This window comes from Porites lutea, chromosome 11, assembly GCF_958299795.1.
Source record: "Porites lutea chromosome 11, jaPorLute2.1, whole genome shotgun sequence".
Taxonomy (NCBI): domain Eukaryota; kingdom Metazoa; phylum Cnidaria; class Anthozoa; order Scleractinia; family Poritidae; genus Porites; species Porites lutea.
In genome coordinates, this window is record NC_133211.1 from 19,278,349 (window position 1) to 19,305,008 (window position 26,660).

At 38.3% G+C, this 26,660-nt stretch overlaps 1 protein-coding gene across 3 annotated transcripts in view; it reads right to left on the reverse strand.

The window, feature by feature from the left end:
* Positions 1-42: 42 nt before the first annotated feature.
* LOC140951839 (A-kinase anchor protein 1, mitochondrial-like) overlaps positions 43-26,660 on the reverse strand; it is a 27,914-nt gene continuing 1,296 nt past the window's right edge. Inside the window, exons 1-6 of one of the 3 annotated variants that reach the window (XR_012167321.1) lie at positions 25,350-25,401; positions 9,866-11,044; positions 6,328-6,395; positions 5,244-5,374; positions 1,957-3,945; positions 43-1,776 (exon numbers count right to left, since the gene is read on the reverse strand). Coding sequence is in view for 1 of the 3 variants with exons in the window: in XM_073401196.1 (XP_073257297.1) it covers positions 3,886-3,945; positions 5,244-5,374; positions 6,328-6,395; positions 9,866-11,034 (1,428 nt within the window). In the remaining 2 variants the exon portion in view is untranslated. Of the gene's footprint in view, positions 1,777-1,953; positions 3,946-5,243; positions 5,375-6,327; positions 6,396-9,865; positions 11,045-25,349; positions 25,402-26,660 lie in introns of those variants that run through there. The other 2 variants (XR_012167320.1, XM_073401196.1) reach the window with 2 other exon arrangements.

A 26,660-nucleotide genomic window follows, 5' to 3' on the forward strand; every position in this document is an offset into this window, starting at 1 on the left:
CCTATTGGTAGCTCAACCAATCAGAACGTAGCATTAATAATAGACCACTGGTTGGATTTTACTAATACCCATTAGTACTGCATTCGGCACATGTGAAAAACGTCGTTTGAACAGGAACTCAGTCTCATAGTTGATGAAATTAGCTTCTAACTTCTACTTTACCGACCATATTCCGAGATAATGACATCACAAATAAAGACAAGAAATGGCTTGTTTAGGCAGATATTTATAGCACTGGATAAAGCCTTTTAAAAGCCTGGCTGCCATAAAAAAAAATATATATTTAAAAAAAATTAGATGTATGAAGTTTTCGTTTCCCTAAAAGGCCGATTTATGGGATTTGTAACGACTTTAATGTGCATTGTTATTCCGGGATATGATCAATTGAATGCACCGAGATATTATTGACACTAAATGGATTAGGAAAACGACATAAAAACAAATAAAAACAAATGAATTCGATAAATAAAAACAGCTTAGCTTGGTCTTCTTGCTGCTCGAGAGCGACGAATTGAGTCGCGTTGCCGGCTCTGTGAAAAGTTCCTAAGGCTGTGGATGAAATCCTAAGTTGTGGCTTTAAAAATGTAGGACATAGAGCACTATTTTTCTGAAACACTGATTTTGATGCTGCGTAAATCTGTGCACTTAAGTCTAGATGGCGGTTCTAGCTTGTAAGTCTGTGTATACAGACATGAAGTGTGGCTAGCACTCTCCATTCAGGTACTGTTTTAAGGTGGCTGAGCACAGTTTTGCGGGCGGTCAGCGGTAACTCGCGTCACGGCGTGTGTTTTAACTTGGACAAACAAACATGGCGGCCAAAAAGCAATGGTACACAGAAGACGATTTCTCAAAATCTACTCATTAAAATTTTGTGATATTTAGCAAAATTTTTACTGTTCTCGTATTCTAAACAATGAGAACTTTAAAATGGAAGTTCAACAGACGAATTTTGTGACACATTTTATAATTACAGTGCAATTATATCATTGATTATCTTAAAACCCGTCTGTTAAAATTTGGTCAAATGGTAAAGATTAATTATAGTAAGCTGTGTGCAAGATTATAGGAAAATTTAATGACCGAATTTTATGTAAAAAGAAAAAGGGAAATTTTAAGGTTGTATTCAATCGTTCATGTTGTCATGGAAACTACGAAAACGTCAAATTTTACCTGTCAATCAAGAGCCTTCATCAGTATATTTTTCACTTGCCAAGTTTCAACTTGTGAGCTGCAGCCTTTCTCTTGCCACGATTTGGCAAATAACATATACCCACAAATTGTCAAAACTGTGTTCAGCCATATTAAATTCTTTAAAGGTGATTCTTTCCTAAACTGTAAAGCACGTAATTGGTGTGAAGATGCCCCTTAAACAAAATATCCACTAGCATAAACGATAAAAATAGAAAACTGAAATACTGAGCGCTATTTCTTGATGTTTTCTTTTATAGATCGTTTTCAACCATCGAGTTTCGGCAGCCACATTGATGTATTCGAACGACGAAACATGTTGGGTGTACCCAAAAACTTCTGTGGGATTTCAACTCCTTTCTCAAGCAAACACTTTGTTTTGTCTCAAGAAATTTGCATCGGTGATAACCACGTTAGTGAAAACGATCTATGGAATCCTGTATAAAGAAAAAGATCTTTTAAACTATGTTTTGGAATGTTTTGGAAAATTTAAACTAGAAAACTGAAAATGACCTGGCGTGACAACCAAAAAGTTTAAAACCGTATATCTACCTATCATAATGGACTTACAAAACGGACGTAACGGGCCTAGCTTAAGGGCGCGATCCATTCAACCAAAATTCCAACCGGTCCGACCGGGAAAAGAGGACCACCTCAAAAGGTGGACCCGTTTTTTCGAAACTTTTCCGGTTGGACCGAACCGATCCATTGAGTTTTGGACCGAAATTTCCGGAAAGTTTGGTTGAATGGAACGCGCCCTAAGAGAACAGTCTTGACCAAAAGTAAGATCTTTTCAAAAGATTTAGAATATACATGTATAGTAGGAGAACTCCTGAAATTTCTTTGACTCTTACGCTATTACTATTCAAGTAATATATAGATTTAGCCAGGGCTAAAAGCGAAGCTCTCTTTAATATTATTTTATATTTTACTCATGACAAACAAAATATAAATCGTGTAATACTAAAGAAACGGTGAAGACAATGAGAACGGTGAAAGACAACAATAGATCTAACTAGCAAAAAAAAAAAACTTTGCACGTGCAGCACACTTTTTTGTACATTTCTTCACCGCTATTTTGCACGACTACAATGTGAAACTTCCAGAAACCACCTAGTTACACGTTTTATGGAGGAGATGTTGTATGTGTTCCTGTTCACTTTTGTTTTCCTTGCCGCTCATTTTCACCTTGGTGGCCGCTAGCATTTCTCATTTTCTCACCTCCACTATGAAATTTTTTTTACCTCCAACGAAATTGGTCTCCGTTGCGTTTTTATTTCTCGCTCTAGCTCTTTCTCTGTTATCCACGTTAATATAAACGTTAAAATTTAGTAGAAAGAAAGACTCGCTTTTGCTGTGGTTTTTTTTCTCTCTAAAAGTCCGGGTGGCAATCCGATTTACCGCCGAAACACCGGGGGGTGCTTGAAATGCAAAATTTCACTCCAACTTTCATGAATGGGTGGACGTACGTCGCGACCAAAAAATTACTGGCTTCACTAAAAAAAATCTAAAATTACCAACTCGAAAAAACTACTTTTTTATGTTCTCTTTACAAAGTCCCGAATATTTTTCAATGGTACTTACGAAATTACGTTTACTTCTGGTAAACTGAAAGGTAAAACATACTTTACCTCTTAAGTTTTGTCTTTAGTTACAGCGCACTTTAAGTATGGCCTCTACCACATATGCACGCTGCCTAAAAATCTGACGAAAAATTTGAACTGCGGTTGCAAATAAGGTATGCATTCTTATCACCGCCACGAAAAACAGTCGTAAGAATTAAATAAAACGTTCTTAAATATATTACTATATATTATATTTCATGACGCATTGATATCTTTAAAGCATTTTATAACTTTGATTAATTCCGTTTTAATAAATGTCATATTAATTATCATTAAAATATCGCACTGCAATCGATTTCTATTGAAATATTCCGTAACAATGTACGGAGGTAATTATTATCGGAACCTTGCAATCGTCTATGTACATCAAACGCCACTTGCAAATTCAGTGCAAGCTACATATTGTAAATAGTGCGAAGCATTAACTCTTTGAACCCTATAGTCAACACGCATGCAATTTCTCCAAACTTTTTTTCTTACATTTTAAAGTGGATGAAAACTATGTTTAAAAGAAGAAATTTAGGTTTTTCGTCCCTGACGAGTGGGACTCAAAGGGTTAGTAAGAAAATAACGGTTAATTTGTGAATCCTTCAACGGACCGTTCACAGTTCTCTCAAAACAACCGGCACAGCGAGATGAGAGACAGAGTGAGAACTGTACAACTACCTTGAACAACATAGCCTTCCGTTACGAAAGAACTTGTACTGAAGCCAATAACTCTGTGATAAATATAAACCTCTTCATTTTGAAGACAAATATAACGTATTTACACTCACATCATATATTTTCGAACTCAATGTTCTACAAATTTAACCTATCTACCAAGAGAGGGTCTCTATGCGAGAATTGCCCTGCACCAGCTTGCGCTCCTGGGTTAATGTATCAAATACATCGCCATAACAATTTTCTATTTGTCTAATTCACTTTCCTTGTTCATACCACAATCAACGCCCACAGAAAAACTGATTTGTTGTTCGCCAACCGTTGTATGTATTCACACGAGGCCACTGCAACAAACGACAGCCATTCATGGCCATGAAAAAGCGTCTCAACCAGAACCAGCCGGATCACATCACGTTTCTGCCCAACGAGCCAGTCCGCGGTTAACGAGCTCCCTGTTAATCAGGATCGTCTACAAAACAAGGGAATCAAAGTATAGCGTGCACGTCTGAATGAACTCTTTGGTGTCCAATCAGATGAGAGCTCGGCAAAGCTCAGAAGAGTGCACTACGAACACCCGTATAATATAACAGACAGGTTCATTTGTTTCGACAAAAAGCTCATTGTTCTACCTCTATGGATGAAAGGCAAGTTCTTGTGTAATCATGGTTTCCTTGTCAATTATGGCTACAATCGCTGGGACGAACGAAGTAATCAAATAGCAACGAGGCTTTACATTAGGGAACTTAAGATTCGACGACGCGGGCGACAGCAACGAGAACGTCAAAAAAGCAATAGGTTTTAATAACCAAAACAACAACTTTGCACGTGCATCATGCCTTTTTCGGGACATTTCTTTGTTGTCATGCACTGCAAGACTGCGACGTGAAAACGCCTAATTTCACGGAGTTTTAAGGTGGCTGAATACAGTTTTCAGGGTCAATACCTCCCAAGTTTGAGCATAAACTACGTCGTCAAAAACAAAGACTTGGAAAAATTGCCACCAAAACTGTATTAGATAAAGATGAAAATTTGTTATGATCACGGTTGCAATGACGAAATGAGAATTGTACCGTGATCATAACAAATCTTTATCTTTATCTAATACAACTTTGGTGGCAATTTTTCCAAATCTTTGTTCATGGCGACATAGTTATGCTCACACTTGGGAGGTATTGACCCTGAAAAACCGTATCGAGCCACCTTAAACGAGCCACGAAGAAATTTTCTCTCTCTCTGAACATGCATATTTTTCTAAGGAATTCAACTCCAGGAAGGTACGCCTACATTTGACAAAGTAAGAAAGTTCAAATTCACTTTTAAAGAGACGTTTCGGCCGCTGTCGCCGTCGTCGGATCTTAAAGGGGCTATGTGACGATGATTTGCTGTTTTAGTCTGTCAATTCTGTGCTGAAGTCAATTTTTAGGCGGTGCCTTTACCCATAGACAAAATGCCCCTGTAGAGTTATGAAGAAGATATCTAACAATTTCATCAAGGAGCACTAACCATAATAATGTTTTTGGTAATAGCATCAATACTTGAAAAAGTTGGCCCAATTTTTCCAAGATTTAATCCATGTCTATCCTTGCCATCCGTAACAACAGACGACAGGAAACTTTTTCAATGCTTAATTATGGTCTTAAATAACAAAACTGAACCATTATTTTTGGAATTCAATGGATGCGAAGACGTGTTTTAGCTTTTAAAAAAGGATGGCATATAGCGTGACAAAGCCCCTTTAGGATCCACATTGCTGGTTATATCACACACCTGCTGTCCCTGAACAAGATAGAGTTCCAAGCAAGGTAACCCGTTTCGGTGACCAGTGACTCGGCAAGTCAACACAGCATTCATGGTCATGTCTTCCAAGACTGCGTTGGCAATGTTTGAAAACGTGTCACCTATAACAAAAGAATTAAGGTAAATAAGTTAGATTTAATCCCTTGTATAAATTAATACAGAAAAAATAAAAATATAAAGTAAAATATCGTTAAGACTTTTCATACTGAAATAGTAGACTACCATATTACACATTATTATGCACCAATTTCATTTTCTTCTTTTATCTACTGTTAGGTATTTGGCATTAGTTGTCAGTATGCTTCACGGGTTAAGTTAAAGCACTCTAAAACACACTGGAATTACACTTTCCTCTCCAGAAAATGCTATTTTAAACCTAACATTGTTTTTAAATTTCCTAAGTAATTTATTCATCTTTTTTTTGTTATTTTGTTTTCTATCTGGACCCAGCTTTACAGGATGGCTAAGCAAGAGTCTCTAACTGTGTCTAATATGACAATACTACATACGTCAAGAGAGCATGCTCGATAAATATGCATTATTGACTAAACAGAGGACAGGATGGCTGGATATTGGCAAAGCTCCTCTCTGCGATTTTATGCACCGAGACAAAGTCTAGATTCACGAAAACGCCGGAGAGGAGCGAAAAAAATATCCAGCAACCTTGTTGGATTTGTTATATAGGCAAAAGATTATTTTACGGGAACAAAGTGGTAAGATAGGCTTGTGCGCTGGGTAGCCCATCAGAACGAAACAGTTATGAAATCACCTTTCATCTTTGGACGATCACTGAATCTGCATGCAGGCTCATATAGGTGGGTAGCAAGGGGGAGGGTGGGTTGGGGTGATCAGCAGGCATGTAACATTTTCACATAGACCATAATGCACCTTGTTTACCCTCCCCCCCCCCCCCCCCCAAAGAAAAAAAATGCATAACAATTGTTTCCAATTTTTCCTGGGTACTACAGTCGTCCTGTGGGAAATCGAAGACAATGGTGATGCAAACATTATGGTCGACGTGAAAATGGTGCATTCGAATCCCCTTTTTGATTACCTTGAAGTGGGATCACGTTTGCGAGGTAGCATTCAATGGCTTGAAATGGCAGTGTTAGGAAATCAGCCCTGGAGAGTGAAAAGAGTCACACAAACAGAAAACATAAAATGTTTGTGAAAATTCAAAGGATATTGAGTGAATGTAATTTATTATGAATTTGATAACTTTAAGTTGGTCCACTAAGCGGGAGGTAGCAGGTTTGACTTCCGGGGACGGACCAATTGCATACCGTAAAATCATTCCGGTTATACGCTCCTTAGCTAATAGCCACCACTAGATATAAACCCATTTATTTGGAACAGCAATGTCATTTCGCATTTATAGTTTTCCCCGGTTATAGGCCCTTCTGTACCTATCTACATATAAATTCTGATTGTCACTTTATCATGTTCTTGCTAAAGTTAAATTTAATTCTATCTTCGAACGAATAAAGTTAAAGCCAGGATTACAAAAAAACAAACAAACAATGTTCTATCGTTTAAGCTACGATTCCCTGAAATTTGTTTTTGGCATCAAGAAGACTTCCTTGCACTGACCATTATCTGACCTGTGTCAGCTCAAACATCAAAGATTAAAAGAAGTCAAGGATGCCCTAACGATCTATTTCCATTGGAGCCAACTGTTAACGACAAAAACTAAAAACCCCATGAGTTGAGTCAACTGCTGGAAACACGACCCTTAACTCACCAATGTGAAATGCAAATTCGCAAACGTTAAGCAGATCTTCCATAACCTAGGGATTTACGAAGCTTTAAATATGATTCAAATGAACTTTTTAATATCAGAGGAAGACATCGAGAGCGGTTTTACACTATAAATTCATAAAAACACCGAGCGCTATATTAAGGGATACAATATAAACAAAAAGGAACAATTTTAGCCATTAATATGCGAATTTTCGCATTTCATGACATTAGAGTCAGTTCGCACCTGGCTTTGTTTGCATTTGTAAATGAAAGGACAAACATCAAAGCATTAATCTAGTTAACATAAAATAACGAAAGCAGAATATATTAGAGTAGTTAGATTTAGCTACCTATAGGGCCTCTCTCGTATAGATACACTTAAAGAACTTTGAACAGTGTGACACCAAATTGTGTGTCTCTGGATCATAACACAATTGCTTCCCAACATACCATAAAAAAACTCAGCTCCTCTCTTACAATCGCAAAAGGAACGAACTTGAATGTAACTGTCAATGGTATCAGCTTTGCTAATTAGAAGCTTGCCTTGCCTAAATTATTCTGTTATACTTGTCATTCATTGGCGTCTGAGGAGTGGGTATATTACAAAATCAATTTTGAGATGGAGATGACAGGACTCGCACTGTCTAAACATGTTTAGCAAAATGACAACAAATGTCTCTTTTCTTAAGTTGGCTGCTGTTCTCTACATTTTTTGTATTTAATCTCCCACTAAGGAAGTCACAGTTGGCGAAACAACAACAGCATAAAACGAAGAACACATTCAAAAGAAACCGAATACACAGCAATTACCGGATCAAATTCTCATACTGAATGTTGAGCGCGACTTTCTTTTTCTAACTTTTAAAATAATTAGTACGACAGTGCATTGTTCTAAGCCAAAAAATAACTCCTAATCAAATGGTCGATCTCTCGATGATAGAAAATACCGGTGACTCGACGAATTTTGGTACAGATGCAAGACAAACATAGCCCACTGAGCATGCCCAAACATAGCAAATTTTTCACCTCCTATGTTGCACAACAGAGTGAACGTGAAGGTCTGGCTACGGTCTGCTTAGTCTGTCGTATCTAATACTGATCATAAATTATAACATTTGCGGGTGCCACCCAAGCATATCTCCCGCTTAAACCTCAGTAGTTCGCGCCTTCTAAATCGCTGGGCTACGTACAGTGCTGTCAAGCAGCCTGAAAACATCTTGTCACAATTTCTCGAGCCTATATATTCATTAAGAAATGACATTTTGATAGTTTTGAAGTCTCATGTTTTTTTGTACGTAGTTGCTATTCATATACTGTTTCACAATTTATTGCTTTTTAAAGTTATTTTTTGTGACTTCTATTTACATATCAACAAAAACTGAACTTTCAATTCTTCCCTTTCTGTAAATTTCAACTGAATTAAGTCTTAGCTGACTACAAGATTTGAGATAAACTATACTTAAAAAAATACTAAAAAAATGTGAAGACAGAGTGCGAGGAATATATGAACTAAGAAACAGTGATAGTCAATCAATTAAACAAAAATTAAGAAAAAACCCTTGCTAAGCCAGTCAGTCATTTACGGAAACAAGAAATGAATTTCTAAAATCTGAATCTTACAGCGAGAAGCCAAATCCTACAGTGTGGAACACATGAAAACGCTATTTTCACCGGAAACAATTTTTTTTTCAAGTATTAAACGGAAGGATATCTCCTTTTTTATCTTTCTGGGAGTTAATGGTTTACAATCTGAAATATTCTCTTAGCATGTGTATTTGCAAGTGCACGGTTAAAAAGCGTCACTAATTTAATTTGTCTTAGTACTGAAGATCTTCCCTGTTCCTGCATTTATCGGGAAGCCAAACTTTAGGAGAACAAATTATATCATTTACTGTACAACACGTAATCGTGTTGACAAAAGACAAACGATAAAAAACACATTTGAGGTACTTTCATGGGAACAGTATACTTCCCTTTTCCTGTGTATAATGTTGACAGTAACGATTAATTAAAACAAACTATATCTCAGTAGTGTGTGATGTGGGAGATACCTTTGACGAATTCAGAAAATTTCTGTTCAAGCATCTAACTACTGCCCCAAATAAAAAAAGATGTAAATGTTATTTGTTGAACCACATCTGACAATCACGAGACAATAGTTCAGTTTCCCACCTCTTCTCGAGTGCTGTGCAGGAGTGAAAATTACGAAGAGACAAGTGTGCGGGAGATATTACAACTACGGACAACGTAAAAATAAGCAGTTATTCAAAAAGATGAAGTCAGCGAAGACTTAATAATTAAATTAAGATATCAAGTTATTCATTCGCGAGAGCTTGTTTAAAAAGTTTGAGTGTTCCATATCGAATTGGAATTTGGAAAGATGAGTCAGTTCGATAGTACAATACTGTTATCATAGCATCCTGTTTATGGTGAAAATAATCACTCGGAAAACCATCAGTTCATCAGCAAGTCGCGAGGAACACATACTACAAAAAATACAACAACAACAACGACGACTCGAGTATACGACTCGAGTATACTACCACGAATTTGTAGCTGTAGCACCGAGTTTACCGCAACCCGTTTTTAGGTCAGTCAAAAGCATTGTAAAGGCCGAGAGTTCCAGCTAAAGTGAACAACGATTTATGGCCATCAACATTGTGATAAAAAAGTTAGTAGCATCACGTTCACTCATAACAATATCTCTCCAAGGCTAGACGCAGTGTTAAACATGAATTTCCACGCCACGAGGTATAAAACACGAACCTCTAAAAATTCACGTAACGGGGACAACAAGTTATCCACTCGCAAACAATGTTACGATAAAACTAGCTAGTAACGCTTTGCCTTACCTCAACTGTCGGAGGCTAGAGGCAGCAATCCTTCCGTACCCTCCATAGTCCAAATACTTTACTTCAACCTCGTCAGGATTAGCAGTGGGGCCCAAAACTTGTGCCCTGTACCAGCCATTGTAGGTGTAAGCCGGGGCGGCACAACACGAACCCACAACAATGGGATGCGGCAGCGGTAGCACAAGAGGCGCAGTGCCTTGTCCGTAACACTGCATCATTGTCTGATGCAAGTCCTGAAGCTGGCGTTGCATGAATTCGTTGTGCAACTGCACAAAAAAATGGCCCGCATCCGCGACGCTTGTCACTACAACATCGAAGTTTGCAACACTGGGAAGCATGGCTTGCACAAATGGCATCGCTTGAGGCGCTGGAGGCACGCAAGTGGCAACCAGCGGTTGCATACTCACTACATTTGTTTGCAGTCCGTTAAAAGCTGTTGAGTTCAGACGTGTAAGGGGAACACAAGGGAATTTTTCATGGATAGAATCTAGAGCTGTCTGAATCTGTAGAGAACTCCCCGAAATAGAGATGATTCGGTGTGTCGAAACCTCTCCTGGTGACTGAGGGATCAATCGAATTTTCGCACCGGACTTTTCGGAAATTACGCGAACATTCTTGCCTTTCCGTCCAATGAGCCTTCCACATAAGATTTGAGGAAACTCAATCTCCCAAACGTCTTTTTCATCGTCCTGTACGCCTTTTCGTGACTTATTTTCGTTATTCTCGTCGCCGGGAGGCGGGGGAGTATCGTTGCTGAATCCTTCTGTATAAAGGGTACTGCTATCCACACTTCCCTCGCTCAACGATTCCTCGCCTCCGGACGATTCCTTCCGTTCTGAATTAACCGAAGGTTTTGTATCCCCACCCGAATCTTGCTGTGTGCTCTCTGTAGTGCTCGATTGTTTTTGCAACGAGAATCGTTGAACACCGTAAGGCTCTGCATCCACAGTGTCTTCGCTGGCTTGACAGATTTCGCTCTCTGTAGCCGTCAACTCATCGACGTTGTTTTCTTTCTCTTCTTCGTCTTTTACCTCATCTCGTTCTGTGTTTCCATGTTCCTGGAGTTCTTCTGCTTCTTGGCTTTTCTTTTTCAACCACAAAAAACTTACGAGGATGGTAATGGCAGCTGGCAGTACCAATGACACAAACAGTTTTGTTGAAAATTGCATCTCGGCCAACCTAAAGATGATAAATAAGCAAATACGCCACCGATTAAAAAGGGAAGTGATTCACCGACATACTTAGATCACATGAAAGAAATAAAGTAAGAGGCAGTTTTAAGAGGAGTTACTTAGTGAATATGATTTCAAGTAGCTTTAAAACCGAAACAGCAAGAGCTCATTATGGGTGGGACAAACCTAAACGAAGACAAAACATTTGTATCTTCAGGAAGTTAAGAAAGGACTTCAACTAGGAACAGATAACACATTTTAACCGCTTTGTTGGATTATTTTAACTCTTATTTAAGTTATCAACGCCTTAAAACGAAATTATTATTTGAACAAACCTATGGCCTTAACCGCAGTATATTAACTATACAAAGATGGTCGGCCTGGCGCTACAGTGTAGATAACCTAAAAATGATTCCCTACTATGTAGACGTCCTACGGTATGGCTCCTTGAGTATTTTAACTTTAATTTAACCACCAAACATACATTTCATGTCGTTTGCTTTAGTTAAACAAAAAAGAACGCCTCAAAATCTCTCTTAAAGCGCTCAGGACCCCTTTAAGCTAATAACGCCGTTGTCCATGTAGACCGACACTTTTCTAAGCTATTTACTAAATAATGCGCTTCGAGGGGAACGCGCTTCAAATTGTGCGTAAGGCAGTTACCTTGCAACGATTGACTACTCGAACTGAATTCGTCTAATTAAACGGCAAGACACTTAACGCACAGTAGACCAACCATTTACCGAAAAAAAAAGCAAATTGCAATCTCCTGTCGAGTCATCGACGCAGTTATAAGCGGCACGAAAAGGATCTTGGTCTTGATTAAGACAGAAAATGTCCTCTGACATGCGCGACCCAGCTCGAAACCCAGCCATTTATAAGTGCGCAAATGGCAAGCTGTCTATTATATCAACTTGTTGGTATATTGAATTACACCTCACAAGCTTGTCTTCGTTAATGCTTGGGTTAACAAGTGCATAAACCATAGAGACGGAGGACATCAACTTAAACTAAAGACATTGGGTAGGCTATTTAGCCGAAGTCTAATTTAGGCTGCGGTTTAAGAAATCTAAATTTCTTTCTTAGATGTTTAATTTAAGAAAATAAATGCTTTTACCGTCTACGCTATATCAGCTTTATTGAACTTATCATTGTTCACGACGATCAATAATGTTTCGATAAAAGCGTTGGGCAAACTGAAAATGGCTTAGAACGCGGTTTTGTTAAACACGGGGGCTAAACTCCGTTTAAATAACTGGCCCATCAAGTCTAACGCCCCAGTTTAAGAAATCATTGCCGGAATCTCCAGATCGTTTGCTAAGAGGTTTACTTCACGAAAATAAAAACTTTTCCGACTACGCTATGTGCTTTCATGAAGAAAGATCCAAAATAAACCGGGTTTAAGTATGGCTTATAGAGAACATGATTTTGTTAAACACTGGCTAAACTCCGTTGAATAACCAGCTCTACGTTGCCATATGTGTATTCAAGACTAACTTGTCACTTTTATTTTGGACAATGAATTGGGAGTGTCCATAGAATTTTTTGTTGTAAAAAAGAAAGAAAACACAGCAGGAAGACGACGAGATATTCTGGGGGATATGGGACGAAAATGTCAAAGTTTGGTCGTTGATCTCAACTTTTAAGAGTTTTATTCCGGTATCCTATAATATCTATATAAATGAAAGCTTAACGGGTAATTTGATATCATATCATATTGCAGTTTTTATGTACAGATTCAACCATTCCTTATTACCTTCTGCTTTTGATGCAATTTACTCTAAAGTACGTGAGATCCATCATTACAATACACGATCGGCAGCTAAACAGTCATATTACCTTCCCAAAGCTAAAACTAATTATGGAAAATTTCATATTAGATTTCAAGGACCAAAGATCAGGAACTCAATTGATGATAACATTAAAGCTGTTTCTCTTTCTCACTTTAAATCAAAGTTAAAACAACATTATCTTTCACTGTACTAATATTGGCAATTATCTTGTATTTCGTAACTTCCATCCTACTTTTTTCGCTCTTCTTACTGTAATACGTGCTAGTGTATGTGTGTATATCTGTGTGTTTATGTGTATACAGTCTGATATGCTGCCATATTGTACCCCGCACAATAAACTTATTTAAATTATCTTACTGAATCTGGCTTCTTGGCATTTTTAACTTGTTAGTTTAGTTTTTTTTCAGGAAGTCAGTACCACTTTTAGTTAATTGATTAATTTAACAACTTGTAAACAACTATAATATTCTGCTTTGGGTACAATAAATTTTTGTTGTTGTTGTTTTGTCGGGTTGTTTGTTGTTGTTGAGCATCCTACAAAATTGCGTGGTTAGATGGTTGTCAAGAGTTAGGCGGGAGATTGAAGGCATTCAGAAACGGATAATATTTTGAATGAAAAAATGATACAGTCGAACCTCCCGTAAGCGAATACCCAAAATCCGAAGATTTAGTGGTCGCGGCGCACAGCAGGTGGTGGTGATTCCGAGTAGAAATCCCAACACATCTACCTTCCGGAAGAAAACTGGACTTAGGGCAAAATGACGGCTTAGGGGAGGGGTAGGTGGGCAGTTTCCCAGAAACTCAAACTGACCCAGAAAACTTATCGCATGCATTTCGTAAGTTACACAGTGCTTAGTTCCAGGTTGATAATACAGTGGAAACCCACCTTACGGCAACCTCTGTAATACTGTCACCTCTTTATTTCGGCCACTTTTTTTCGACCTGGCAAAACGGCCTTACATTTTTATATGAAAAACCATCGTTAATGCAGTCACCCGTTAATGCGGCCAACGCCCACATTTTAAAATGCCAAACAGTAGAATCTTTCGAAATTAAGTTAGCTGGGCCTGATATTTCCATGATCTTGTATTGCTTTTAGACTACAGTACACCTAAAATCCATTTGTGGCGGTTTAATAGCCGATATTTAAAAGTGTTTTTTTTTTCGTACTAAAGGAAAGTTTTAAGTGGTTTTTACAATTACTGCTACGCGAAACTAATTTCCTGTTGTTTCTGGGGACGAGGTTGATTACAGCTCTTAAGTAATGAAAATTATCCCTGCCCTGGTAATACGGCCACATTTTTATGACCCGTTGGTGATCGTATTAACGCGGTTAACTGTAAAAGTTCTGCTCATATTCTGAGTGGTGTAGTACTTACAGCTAAAATTGAGATCTAACCATGGGTCGCCAAAAAAACGTCACCCCGAAAAGTAGTCCCAGTCGCTCACTAGAGGTGGTCGTTTACGAGAGGTTCCAGCTATAGAGCTTTGACTGGAAAAAAAGAAACATGGATATTCGACTGTAGCTGTTAACAGGCTTTAAAAGCGTTTCAACGTTGTGTCGCAACTGATTTGTTTTAAAGATTACCAATTATTCATCGAATGTTTCCCTACAGTTTGAGGCAACAGAGGAAGCATCTGCTGCAGATGCTTTGCCTTACGGCACAACCACAAAAATTTGCTTTTATCTCACGAGTTGATAATTTTAAAACAATTGGCTTGTACGTCAGTGGATGTGTTCGAAGCAAGCGGAAGTTTGCAGAACAGGAAAGCCAGTGCGGCGATCATATAACAAGACGCACATAAACAACCTGGAGAAACTCCATGCAGGGGCTGGACGAATTGTGTATGGGTTGCCATGGGACACTGCGAACTTGATGGGACGGTTTGGAAACAACGAACAACGAACAAGGAAGATAGGGCTAACGCCCTGAAAGAATTTAAACACTGTCTTGCAAACTTTGATACTGATAATATGAATTTCGAACCTATTTTAGCTACAACTAAAAACAGAGATTTCGGTAACAAATATTTTTAACAGTTTTGATTTTTAATTGTACATTTGTACAACCTATTTTAACTACAACTAAAAACAGAGATGTCGGTTACAAATATTTTTAACAGTTTTTAATTTTTCATTGGTCCTTTGCTTTCAGTACTTCTTATTATTCTTGTAATTGTTGTACGCACGACCCCACCAGCAACGCTGATCTTCTTATCGTGCTTAAATAAAGTTCTTATCTATCTATTAGTCAAAACAAGGTAACATTGTACTGTAGTCAGAATAACATTTTGTCTGAGGTAATACAGTGAGAGACAAATCAGGTAGCCTAAAACTATATTATGAACTGAGCAGAAAGTATTCGTGGTACAGAATCACTTAGCCATGTAGCACCCCGTTCAATCGACCATTTTTACAAGGTATCGCTTATTTTCTTAAACTTTACTAAAGAGCACTTAGATTCTTCTTAAATTTAGGATTTGTGGCCTTTTTGAGAATTAATCTCTTTCAACAAGACAGGTTATAGAAGCGTCCTTCATATCGTGTCGGTGTCACATCACTGCCATCTCCCCTCTTCCTTGTTTTTAATCGGGCAGTCAGACTTTCTGAAAACAGCTTACATCATTTACTGTACTCCCGTGGGCGGAGGGTGGGGGGTACTCTCTATAATGGCCTATACAGGGAGGCTCTGGCCGAAAGGGGTAACTTTTTCGGGCCTCAGGTATATGAAAGGGTAGGGACAGCATCTAAACTGCTCAGGCATCGATTCAGCGCCGGCTGTGTCGGCTAATTTTTGCAATTTTGACTTTCAGCTCGATTTTCCCGGTCAAATTGCGATACGAAGATAGTTAATTTCGTTTTAAAATTGTGTTACCTGTTATTCTAATGAAAATACAGTCAATTTTTCTCATTTCTACGTTACGTTTATCGCAAAAATTGTCACACAATTAAGCTTAAGCTCGGAAGTCTTTTTGGTTAGTGCTTATAGTTGCAGATACAGTTTTCCCTCGAAGTATTTACCATAATTTTAAGAGCAAGTAGACAGATGCTATTCAGAATAACAACAAAAAACGTTTTGCAATTTACCTAAAGACGGAGAACGATTGATTTAGCGAAAAAAAAAAATTAAAGGCTACTTTTTGAAAGGCATGATTTGGCTACGCGCGGGCAAATTATAGGATACATCCACTCGTCTTCAGTACGGAGGCAAATGGAAATGTTTTCTCTTTTGATTATTATGTTATAAAAGAAATGGTAAACGTTGCAGCTGTGCAACCATCGAGTTATGGATGCACTTGGGAGGTTTGCTAAGCACTCAAGAAGCTAGAGTTGCACTCGCTTCTTACGCTTGTTTCGTGCTTACCAACCTCCCGCGAGCATCCATAACTCGATGGTTGCACGCTGCACGTTTACCATTTCTTAATTGTGAAAAGTATCGGTTAAAGAAAACAACTACAGTCGGGTCCAGAAAACTCGAACCATCTAGGCGAAATCGAACAAAAATCGAGTTATCGGGAGCTCGGAACAAAAAAACTGGAAAAAAGGAAAAACGCAAATGGATGGGAAAGGAATGAAAGTATCATGTACACTTCGTTCAAGGGCAGCAAGAGGTATATTGATAGCGGAGCCTCCGCGCGCCAAGCGCGCGCAGGGGAGCACCATGGGTAATAAAATTTGGTAAACTATCTATCCGAGAAAATTTGGTTATGACGTCACCGTACGTCCATCCGTACATACGACCGTACGGACTTTCCGGGTAGTGGCAAGTAGAAACGAATTCCTCCCTTCTCCCCTTGAGAGTTTTGTCCCCTATTGTTTCAAAAGCCCTTAAAAATGATTGACAAATCAGAATCTGTCAACTGACCAAATGTTTGGTGGATTTTAGGGACCGACCATTTGACTTTGAGAGGGTTATGGGTGATTTCAGAAAAAAAATGTCCTGCAGGCTGATTTCGGGAGGAAAAAAGTATGCAAGTAAATTCCTGGGAAAAAACATCCTGCCCTGAAAAAAATATCGCTCATGGCGTATAATGCTGAAAAAAAATCTTACACCGTTATATCTCGGGGAAAAAATTTCTAACTCCAGAGAGGTTTGGGAAAAAATTCTCAAACTAAATCAGTAAAATCGCCCATACCCCACTTCCCTATAAACGTCCAATGGTCATGTCAACCATTTAGGGGGTGAGGGAAGAAACGGATTTGACACTTAAGTGAATGTCATCCATCAACAAAATAGCTGGCGCGCGTTCATCATGTGGTGGTTTTCAAGACTGAAGTTTTGCATTTCAAGATTGAAAATACGCCGATAAAAGACACAAATGGAAAGAGAAGGTTCAAAAGAATGCTCAGTTTCTTTTTTGTGGACAAACGAAAGCTTTTCGCTATGATATTGCCTTTCGAGGAATTCAACCTTGTTTTCTACGGATCGGAGGGCTTGGCTTGTTTTGAACCAACAAGGGAGCGAGGTTTCTGAGGACACTTAAGGTACATTCCGTACTCTATGATCAAAGAAAAGTACGTTTTTAAAAGGGAATTTTTCGATTTTAAGGGTTTCATGGACGGTTTTCTACAGTTTTGACATCGGCGTGAAAGAAAAACCACAAAATGTGCGTTTGAAATTGATTTTTTGCCATGTGCTCTACCGATTTAACTTGGGTGAACGCAACGATTTAACTTGCCTTACGCGAATTGCTTTTTGGATTAACTTATGGGTTTTTGAATAAAAATTTTCAAGAAATCAAGTTATTTATCTGTCATTGTTCATTTATAACATTATCTCAATAAACGACCAGGAGACTACAGATCGTGAGATTTTTAGAAACATTCAGACGGGCCCGTTCTTGAATTGAAACTGAAGTGTTGTTTTTTACATGTTCCGCATTGAATTGCTATTCATTTTCTCATTCACTACTTGCTATTCAAGAATTTTGCAGTGTGTAGAATTCAAGAATTTCTGCAGTTTTGCAGTGTGCAGCGTGCTGCTCTTTTTCCATAACTTGTGCCCTGATTACAGCTGAATACCGCTTGCATTAAGTTCACTGCGTTTGTTTTCAGTTATTTGCAATTGTTTACGGTTTTATATTCTCACTGAAAATGTGAGCTTATGTAAAAAATGGACAGACTCGTCGGCTTTTCGATCTCGAGTTTGTCTTTTTTTTTTCTTAATGAAAAAAGTTGTAAGCTGCTGTATTAAGTTTATATTTGTAGTGAAAGATTGGATTATAGTTATTAGTAGCGAAAAAGGTTATAGTTTGCTTTCTATGTCTGTCCTCAGAGAAAATATTATACACCTTACGGTAAAATTTTCTTTCAGATATTGTGAGGTATAAATGTAAAGGCTACACATAACTGTTCGTCCGGACCCGTTTAAAAAAAGAAAAGAAAAGAAAAGAAAATATAATGGACTTACGGGAAGACAAAAGTCCTTTAAGTCGGCCTGTTTTTCCTTTTAGGTCTTCCCTCAAACACAGACACACCGACCCTAGAAATCGTAACCTGTGAATTGCTGCTACTAAGAGACTTCAATTCAGGTTTGTTTGCGGGATATTTTTTCCTAATCATTTAGTCCCTTCCTCTAAAGGTGTCTGATGCCGAAGGCTCTTAGGGATATGAAGATTTCTTTTTTTTGGCTTAGACTTCATGTTATTACTTTAATGTGATTGCTTTTATCATAAGTATAGAAACGGAGGCTTCGCTTTTGGCCCTGGCTAAATCTATGTATTATTTTCAAAAAGGACTGAAAAAAGCAACAAAGCCGTGATTTATATTCAGGGCTGGGCTAACAAAAACGTAAAGACAAAGAACACACGCTTCATCTGAAACAAATTCAATGTTTTGGCCTGCAGATCATTTGTTGTTTCTTTTCGACTGATTGTCAAGCGCTTAAAACATGGTTCGAGTTGTCGAGGGTAATAATTATAAACTGAGAAACGATCTGAAAGGAAACAAAAATTTACTTCGAGTTAGCGGGAGGTTCTATTTGGCGGGAAGTTCGAGTCAAGCCGGGGATACAGTTACAGTAAACGTATAATGAAGGAAATCCAAGGGAAATTAACCTGAAAGCAGAGGTTTCTCTCTCGCATGGCTTTTAGCGTTAACGAAATCGTTCGCGTGGCTTGTCGGTCGCGTAGTTGGTTTATTTGGCATGCCCCAGAAGGTCAGGGTAAGGGGAAATCGATTTGGCTCGAGTTAGCCCGACGGTTTGAGTAATCGTGCGTCGACCGTATCCTGCTTTCATCAGGGGCACCCAACGAGAATATAGTTCAAAACCACTTAAACTGAGTATTGTTAAACGTATTTTAGTAGTGAAACGGTAGATAAAGGCATATTTTTATCCCCTAAAATTTTTCACCTGTTCGGATTTCCTAACTGAAAGTCTAGTGATCCGAAAATTATAGGGATCAAAAATTACCCTTTCAAAAATTTCAGCCAGAAAAAAGGCTCCCGAAAATTCTAGGTGACCTTTTTAGGGTAAAAATCCGTTACAAATGGGTAATTATACCATTTTTTCGAAGTTCCAAAATCCTAGGAGAGGCAGGCAAGCGAGAAATTTTACAAGAAATGTTCCGAAATTTCTAGATCTCAAATCGTCTGCCGAACAGATATTTTCCGAAAATTGACGTTGGGTGCCCCTGTTTCATGAAGTGGAGAACCTTCAAATTCAAGGGATAAACTTGGCCTCTTTGAAAGTTCTTCTGTCTAAACAGGTGTAGTTATTCAGCTGTTTCCTCGGGAGCCCTTATACCACATGAAATTAAAGGGACATTTTATTGTACATTATAACCAAAAAAATTAGAACAATGTGGCCCATGGTGGTTTGCTATAAAACCGCCATTTATACGTAAATCCTCCACTTTTTCCCTCAAGGGGTTTTTTTAAAAGCAAGTTTGGGAAGGAGGGTGCTTTAACAGAGACAGAGGAAGAACAGACTGGCGTTTTGTTTCTCCATGTTGAGACTGAAAAACTGATTTCATTTATTGTTGTCTAGCAAGGAGTTTTAGGTGATATTCATTCAAAATATTTCGCCGATTCTGATTAGCTTCAATTCCCCGGCTAATTCTTCAGAACCAATGGGCGCTTACCAAATTTGGAAGATGTGAGCAATATACAATCGATTCGATGGTATATTTTATTGGAAACGAGGCTGATCGATGATATATTTGATCGGAAACGAGGCTGCTTGGGCAATAGTGAACTAAACAATGGCATTCACGGCTATTCGAAGACGAAAAAGCTGAACTTCTGACTTAAACTGAATGGAAGAAATGCAAGAATGCGCAAACCATTTTGCTCGATGGATCTTATACACTTTGAGGAGTATCTGCAAGATAAAACATCTGTTTATATCCTGAAAGCGTGCCGAGAAATAGGCCAAAGTTTTGAAGAAAGTTTACGAGGAGGTAAGCATGTTAAGAACTTACAAATACTCTGAATGAATAATAAAACAATTATTGAATTCGGCTGTCGTACGATGTGAAGAATTAGGCAGATCTCGGTGGATAACATCGTCCTCGATCTGCATAATTCTTCACATCCTACTCAGCCTCAGTTAATGAATTGTTAAATAGACAGAGGAGCAAAGTGTTCGAGATATTTTGTGATGAATAATTTGCTTAGAGGGGCTCTGTCACAACATCCATCAAATTTCAAACAGTAGGAGCAGCCACCAAATTGAGTGATTACATAATAATAACAGCTAAAAACATAGAAAGGTATATTAACAAGACAGCAAATGCAAAACGACTGGGAAGCCCGGATGGACAAACTTGAAGAAGATAAAAACGGATTGAAAATTGTGATTATCTTAAAAACTTGTTAGCCTAACAGGTTTTGAAAGTTCATTTTTGCTGTCTACAACGTTTGATTTACCGCTTGGGAGACAACTTGGTGTGATATGGAGCTGTGCCGGATTTTACAATTTGCCGGAAATTTCGTCGCCAACGTTAAGTTGCATTCCTAAGGACATGTGATGTAAGCAAATTGAACTAGACAACCGTACCACAGCCTCTTTAAAGCGGCTGTGTCGTGGCTGTTCCAATATGGAACTTAACGCTAGCAAAGAAGCTACTCGTAAATGACAAAATTACAGCTTCTTGACCAATACGTCTTCTAAGTGTTAAGTCAAATCGTCCCCGTCCTCGAATTCAAAGATCATTAGTATCTTGTACATTGATGTGAAGTATATATGAAATAATTCATTTTTGAATTGATTTTTTTTTTCTCAGGCCTCTTCTTTCCAATTGCTTAAATTGGAAAATTTACTGCGATGATCACTTTACACTTTCATCTTGTACGTTAACACAACACGATGACCCAGGCCGGTCTCGAAGCCCGATCAATCGATCCGGAGTCCAAGTGAAATAACCAGACAAGAGTGAGGCCGGCATCCGGGATGCCGATCATCCGGGCTTTGCAACAAATGTAGTTTTACTTTACATTGTGGTAAGGAGATCACAACAACGGCCGAAGAGGTCTAAAAAGGAACTGGGATAACGATGCAGTCTTGCAAGACCGAATCAAGACCGAATTAACTTCCACTTTGTGAAAATTACTAGCCACTGCTATATACATTCAAGCTTTTCAATCTCGGCTTAATTATCCCTGAAAAAAGGGTGGTTACCTTAATTTGTAAATGGAGCTAGGTTGATTGTACCTCTTTTAGCGACCATCAAATTTGGAGGGAAGTTCAATAAATCTTACGCGGCGGTTTAAAAAGTTTTGCTATACTCTCGAGAAGAAAACAAAAGCCTTTTTTGACCTTCCGGATCAGGAATAACTGAAACTTAGGGGTCCGTAGCCCTTGTGGAGTGCCACTGTTATCGTATACTTCACGAACCGGGAAAAAATATTTCGTATTAGAAGGCAAGGGGCGCTAAATGATGCAGATAATATATTACAAAGAAACAAACAAACTGAGTAAACACTAACTTTTTTGCTTATAATTCTCCTTAATATATTTAATTTCTACGATTTCTGAAACAGTACTGCATTATTGACCTTTCTTCAATACTTATTCTTTTGTTGTATCACGAGTTTCTGCCGTGAGTAGTTTATCAGGAGAGAATGTGGCACACACAACGTATCAATTTTCCGCGATTTTAGACCTAAGACATTTGATGCACCAACATGCAACCCAACTAGTTTTACAAGGATGTTAAAAAAAAATCCACCTCTGAATGTTTGATCAGATGTGTTGGAAGCCTGTAGTCCGCCACGACTCTAAATTGTAAATCAGAGAATTTTAACAAGGTGTGTGAGGTTTCGCGCCAAAATAACTTATCCCAATTCGAAAGCAACTTAACAATTTTGCAGCGCTCTGTGTAGCGCTGCATGAGCGACGAACAGGGGATGTGAGCAAGTATGAGTTTGGCATCTATTTCCGAAGCACCTTAAGTCGTGGAGATAAGGTAAGGATAACACAATTAAACGCACTTACCATTGGAAAACTCTGCGTGTAGTTGTCGGAATTTAATTATATTGCTAAGGCCTACTGAAGATGTAATTAGGAATCAAACTAAGAAAGCAGGAACAGAAAGGAACCAACGCGAAAGGGAAGTCTGGCCATGAAGGCAGGTGTTTAATACAAAATGGGGTAAGTTACCACAAACTCAGGTAGAAAAATCCATTCATCTTACGCAAGTAAAAAATGAAGGTATATCAAATAACCGTGCGACGTATCTGAAACAATGTTATATATTATCTTGATTTTTTGAGTCGAAAAAAATTGTATAAAAAGCTTGCCTTGTAACTTCCTTGTTTTCGGGAAACCAAACACCTACACAGTGTTAAAAGAAATTCCCACCGAGGGAAAAATGTGATTAAAAGAAGCAACTTCCTTTCCTGTCTACAACACAATCCGTCAAGAATTCGCTTTGAAGTTTGAAAAAGGCCCTAAGGCATTTTGCGAATATAAAAACCGGACGGGATAGTTGCTTCCGAGACTGCTGGCGTAGCTAAGCTAAGCTGTGATGAGCTTCAATTTAACTAAGCCAGCACGGTCTGTAAAAAAAACGTCGACGTTGCGTGCCCATCGGTATACCGCAAAAGGTGAAACAGCTGTACAGAGTAGCTGCATTTCCTCGAACAAGACAAGTGATAAGCGTGGTTGTTTCAAATTTCATATTTTTCTTCTTCGCCTTAATAAATCAAGACGAATTCTGAATTGCAGTTGGTACTAAGTTCAGACCCAACCTGGATGGAATTATTTTCAGTTTTAGATTTTGTTTCGTAACTGTGATTCAATTTTTTTACGACACTAGGGAACGGTTACTCGGTTACTTCAATTGAGGTATTTATTGTTATGGCTGGGAATTAACTACGGTTATGACTAATAAACGTAACACCATTTATGAATACCCACGTGGTACGAGCATGCAATTACTCAGTCAGTCTATCCCACGCTGTGATAGAACAGTGACCAAGATGGCACGTGCCGTAGAAGTAACTTCCTTCGTTCGGCGCTAAGCAACCTTCCAACTAGCGGGGGAGGTGGTTGGGAAGACGAGTTTGAAAATATAGGGCGGAATATGATATCATGTGAAAAGAAAACTGTAAGAAGCCTCCACAATATTGTTGTAGTCTAGCCTTTGGCGACAAAACTGGAAGAGAATCTATAGCATGTTGTTCAACGCTTCTCAAAAAATGAACGGGTTCACCTTCAGATAACTGAGGCTACAAACAGTGACAATGCGCATTATTAAATGTGTGGTTGCTATCCACTTTGGTTCAGGCATCAGTTTTGTGGGTCAAAAAGGTTATCTTTTCATTATATAAGCCCACCGGCTATATAAGTCTTTATTTGATCCCCTTAGTCTAAATTTGGATTCTGCGGGTGAAGACAGTGAAAATTTACATTTGCCACACTGTGGTACTATCGTTAATATTGAACAGGCAGATGGTTGACATTCAAATAAATCAGAGGATATAAAAGTATATGTAACAATCTTGTGCGATTATGCTGAAAATGACAAAAGTTCTTGCGTGGAATCTGAACACTTAGCTTTAATATTTATATAAAAGCCAGTAAGCAACAATCTTCAATTCACTTCTATCTAGCCCTCTCTTAGTTTTATATACCCTCCACAAAACAACCTGTTAACAGGCTGTTGAATCTACCGAGTTCATCTATGTCTTCCAATGAGTTCACTGCACTTTTTCTTTTACTCAAACAACTCAAGCCAAAACTCAGTCAAACTGTTTGAGCGCATCCAGCAATTTGAAGGGGCTATTTCACGGTGTGTTCCACGTTTTTTTTTTTTTTTTTTTTCTTTTGACATACTTGGCTGGAACTCTTAATGAAAGATATATCGAATGGTTCTATAAAAAAGGAAAACATTGATCGCTTTATGGGCATTTTTCGACTCCACAGAAGTTTAACTTGAAAAAGCAAAATTGACCCAGTTTTTTCAAGCTGCGATCCGTTTTCATCCTGGCCAGCGAAAACCAGCCAATGAGATGCATTGAATTACAGTTGAAGCATAGTAGGAGAGTAATAGACCTTGTCACGGTTTTCGACGCCATCTTGACGAGTAGGCCAACGCGTGAGAAATTAGAGTGTTTGCATGAGAATCAAATTTTGAATAATTTCCGTAGAACGGCTGTTCTGAAAAAATATGATTTGTAGACTGAAGCTTCAGTCCAAAGGATTCTACTGAAAAAATCTGAGGGCGTTACATGCACTAGAAGACCGAGAACCGCTTTTTAAATTTCCTATACATTTGTCTGTAAGAAAGTCCCAGGAAAATTACAGACAAATATATGGAAAATCTAAAACAAGCCTCTGGAGAAATTTAAGCACATGTACGCCCCCAAAATGTTTTAGGACAATCCTTTTCTTTGTAGCTTTAGTTTACGATTGATATTTTTTTCAGAACAGCCATTTTACGGAAATTATTCGACATTAGATTCTCATACAAACACTGTAATTTCTCACCGTTTAACTACTCGTCAAGATGGCGTCGAAAAACGTGACAAGGTCTATTTTAAACTGACTGAAACAGATTTAGTATTATTTGATTCCAATGAGGTTTTATTATTTTAAAGACATGGCTCCTGTAAGCTCAATCTTTTGTAACTTCCGCTGCGATCCGCTGCTAGTCGGCGAATCGGTTCGTTGAAAACAGGCCACCTCCCAGCAGCTTCGTGAAACATCCAGTGACTTCGTAAGATTTTTTCTTTGCATAAGATGCCAACGCCGAGATCCCATCGGTTTTGAACGAACTGATTCGAAGACTTGCAGCGGAAGTTACTTGCAAAAATTGAGCTTAAATTGATTGTTTACGCCAAAAAAAAATTTCATTAGTCTTGGCTTGAGTTGTACGAGTAAAAAAAATACTTAATTTGGAAGCGAAGCAGGACATCTACCGCAGAACAGGAAACAAAGAAGCGCAGCGATATAATCAACAAGAGAAGCGGACCGTTGTGTGTGTAAGGAAACAATTACTTCCGCTGTTAGCTCTTGCATTGTTTCTTCGCAAAGTGAAATTAAATTGTGGCTTAACAGCCTTGATTAACCTTACCTCCACAAAGTCTGTTAAGTCAATTCCTCCCGTTCTGTCGTTTTCGTTTCAATACTACTTAATGCTCTTTATTCTTAAAAATTTGAGTTTTAACTGAGGTCATCTGGGCCTCCCACATACACGTGTTTCATGCCTGTGACAGAAGACGGCGGACGCTAAAAGCGTCGATGAGTCGAAACAAGGAAGCGACTGAGAGAGTATATTTACTTTACTTTTAAGTTCCTTGTAGCTCAGCGGTGATTTCCATGCAAGTATAAGTAGGTTCATGTGTGTTGCTATAATTGTAAACACACATAAACCCATAGAGATAACAATCTGATTGTTGTGTAGTCGACAGTGACTTCTCAGTTTCTCACTTAAGATAAACACTCAGCATTATTTTAAAAAGAGGAAAGGGAATTTTTCACGACAAAAAAGACGAGAAAGAATATCATTACCGGAACATACTAATTCTCGAAACACTTCCTCGATCAAAACGTATCAACCAAACTGTTTCAGGATTTTCAGATTATGACACAAAATTTGATCCAAGGGAAATGTCGCTGGCAAGATGAACTGACGTAATTGCCCTTAAACTCCAGGGATGGACCGATCGGTTCAAGATCACCATTATTATAAAATATAACAGTACGTCATTTAATTTCTTTTAAGCCTCATGGCTTGAGTTCTTGTAATGATCTCAAAATAAGCGAAAAGTAACTGTTAACACACATATACGGGCGATTTCTCAAAGCCGATAAAGATGTTAGTTCCGATTTAAGTATTCACTCAAAATTTCCTACAATTTAAGCTAAGTACTAGCCCTTGCAACAAAAATAATACATGGGTTTTGAGAAAACAACATTAAAAGAATTCCGAAAAAAATTTGTTGGAATTCCATTAAAAGGATCAACATCGCTGGTGTTCTCGAAGGAAATTACGGCCGAAAAAACCAGATGAACAATAATCTGTAAGCAGTTTTAGAGAACAATCTTCCTTGTCATCCGTGGACAAACACACTGTTTTTCTACTCAACTAGCTCTAGAAGAGAAATTTCAGAGCTGTATCATGATGTTTGGCTTTATCATCAAAGTAAAAATCATCAGCGTCCTTTGGACTTCTGACACTCCAAGAATTATTTATTGAGCCATATTTACTTTTCATAAATTTTGAGTCCAATAATGTGAACCACTTTGGCAGTACTTTCAGCTAGTGCCTTTGCTTTTTCAGTATCGTCCAAAACGAAAGTTTGGATTGTAGTCTTCAATTATGAATAGTTTTGATCGAACTAGAAGAACAAAGGGTCAAAGCACTTCTAAAAATAGGCGGAAT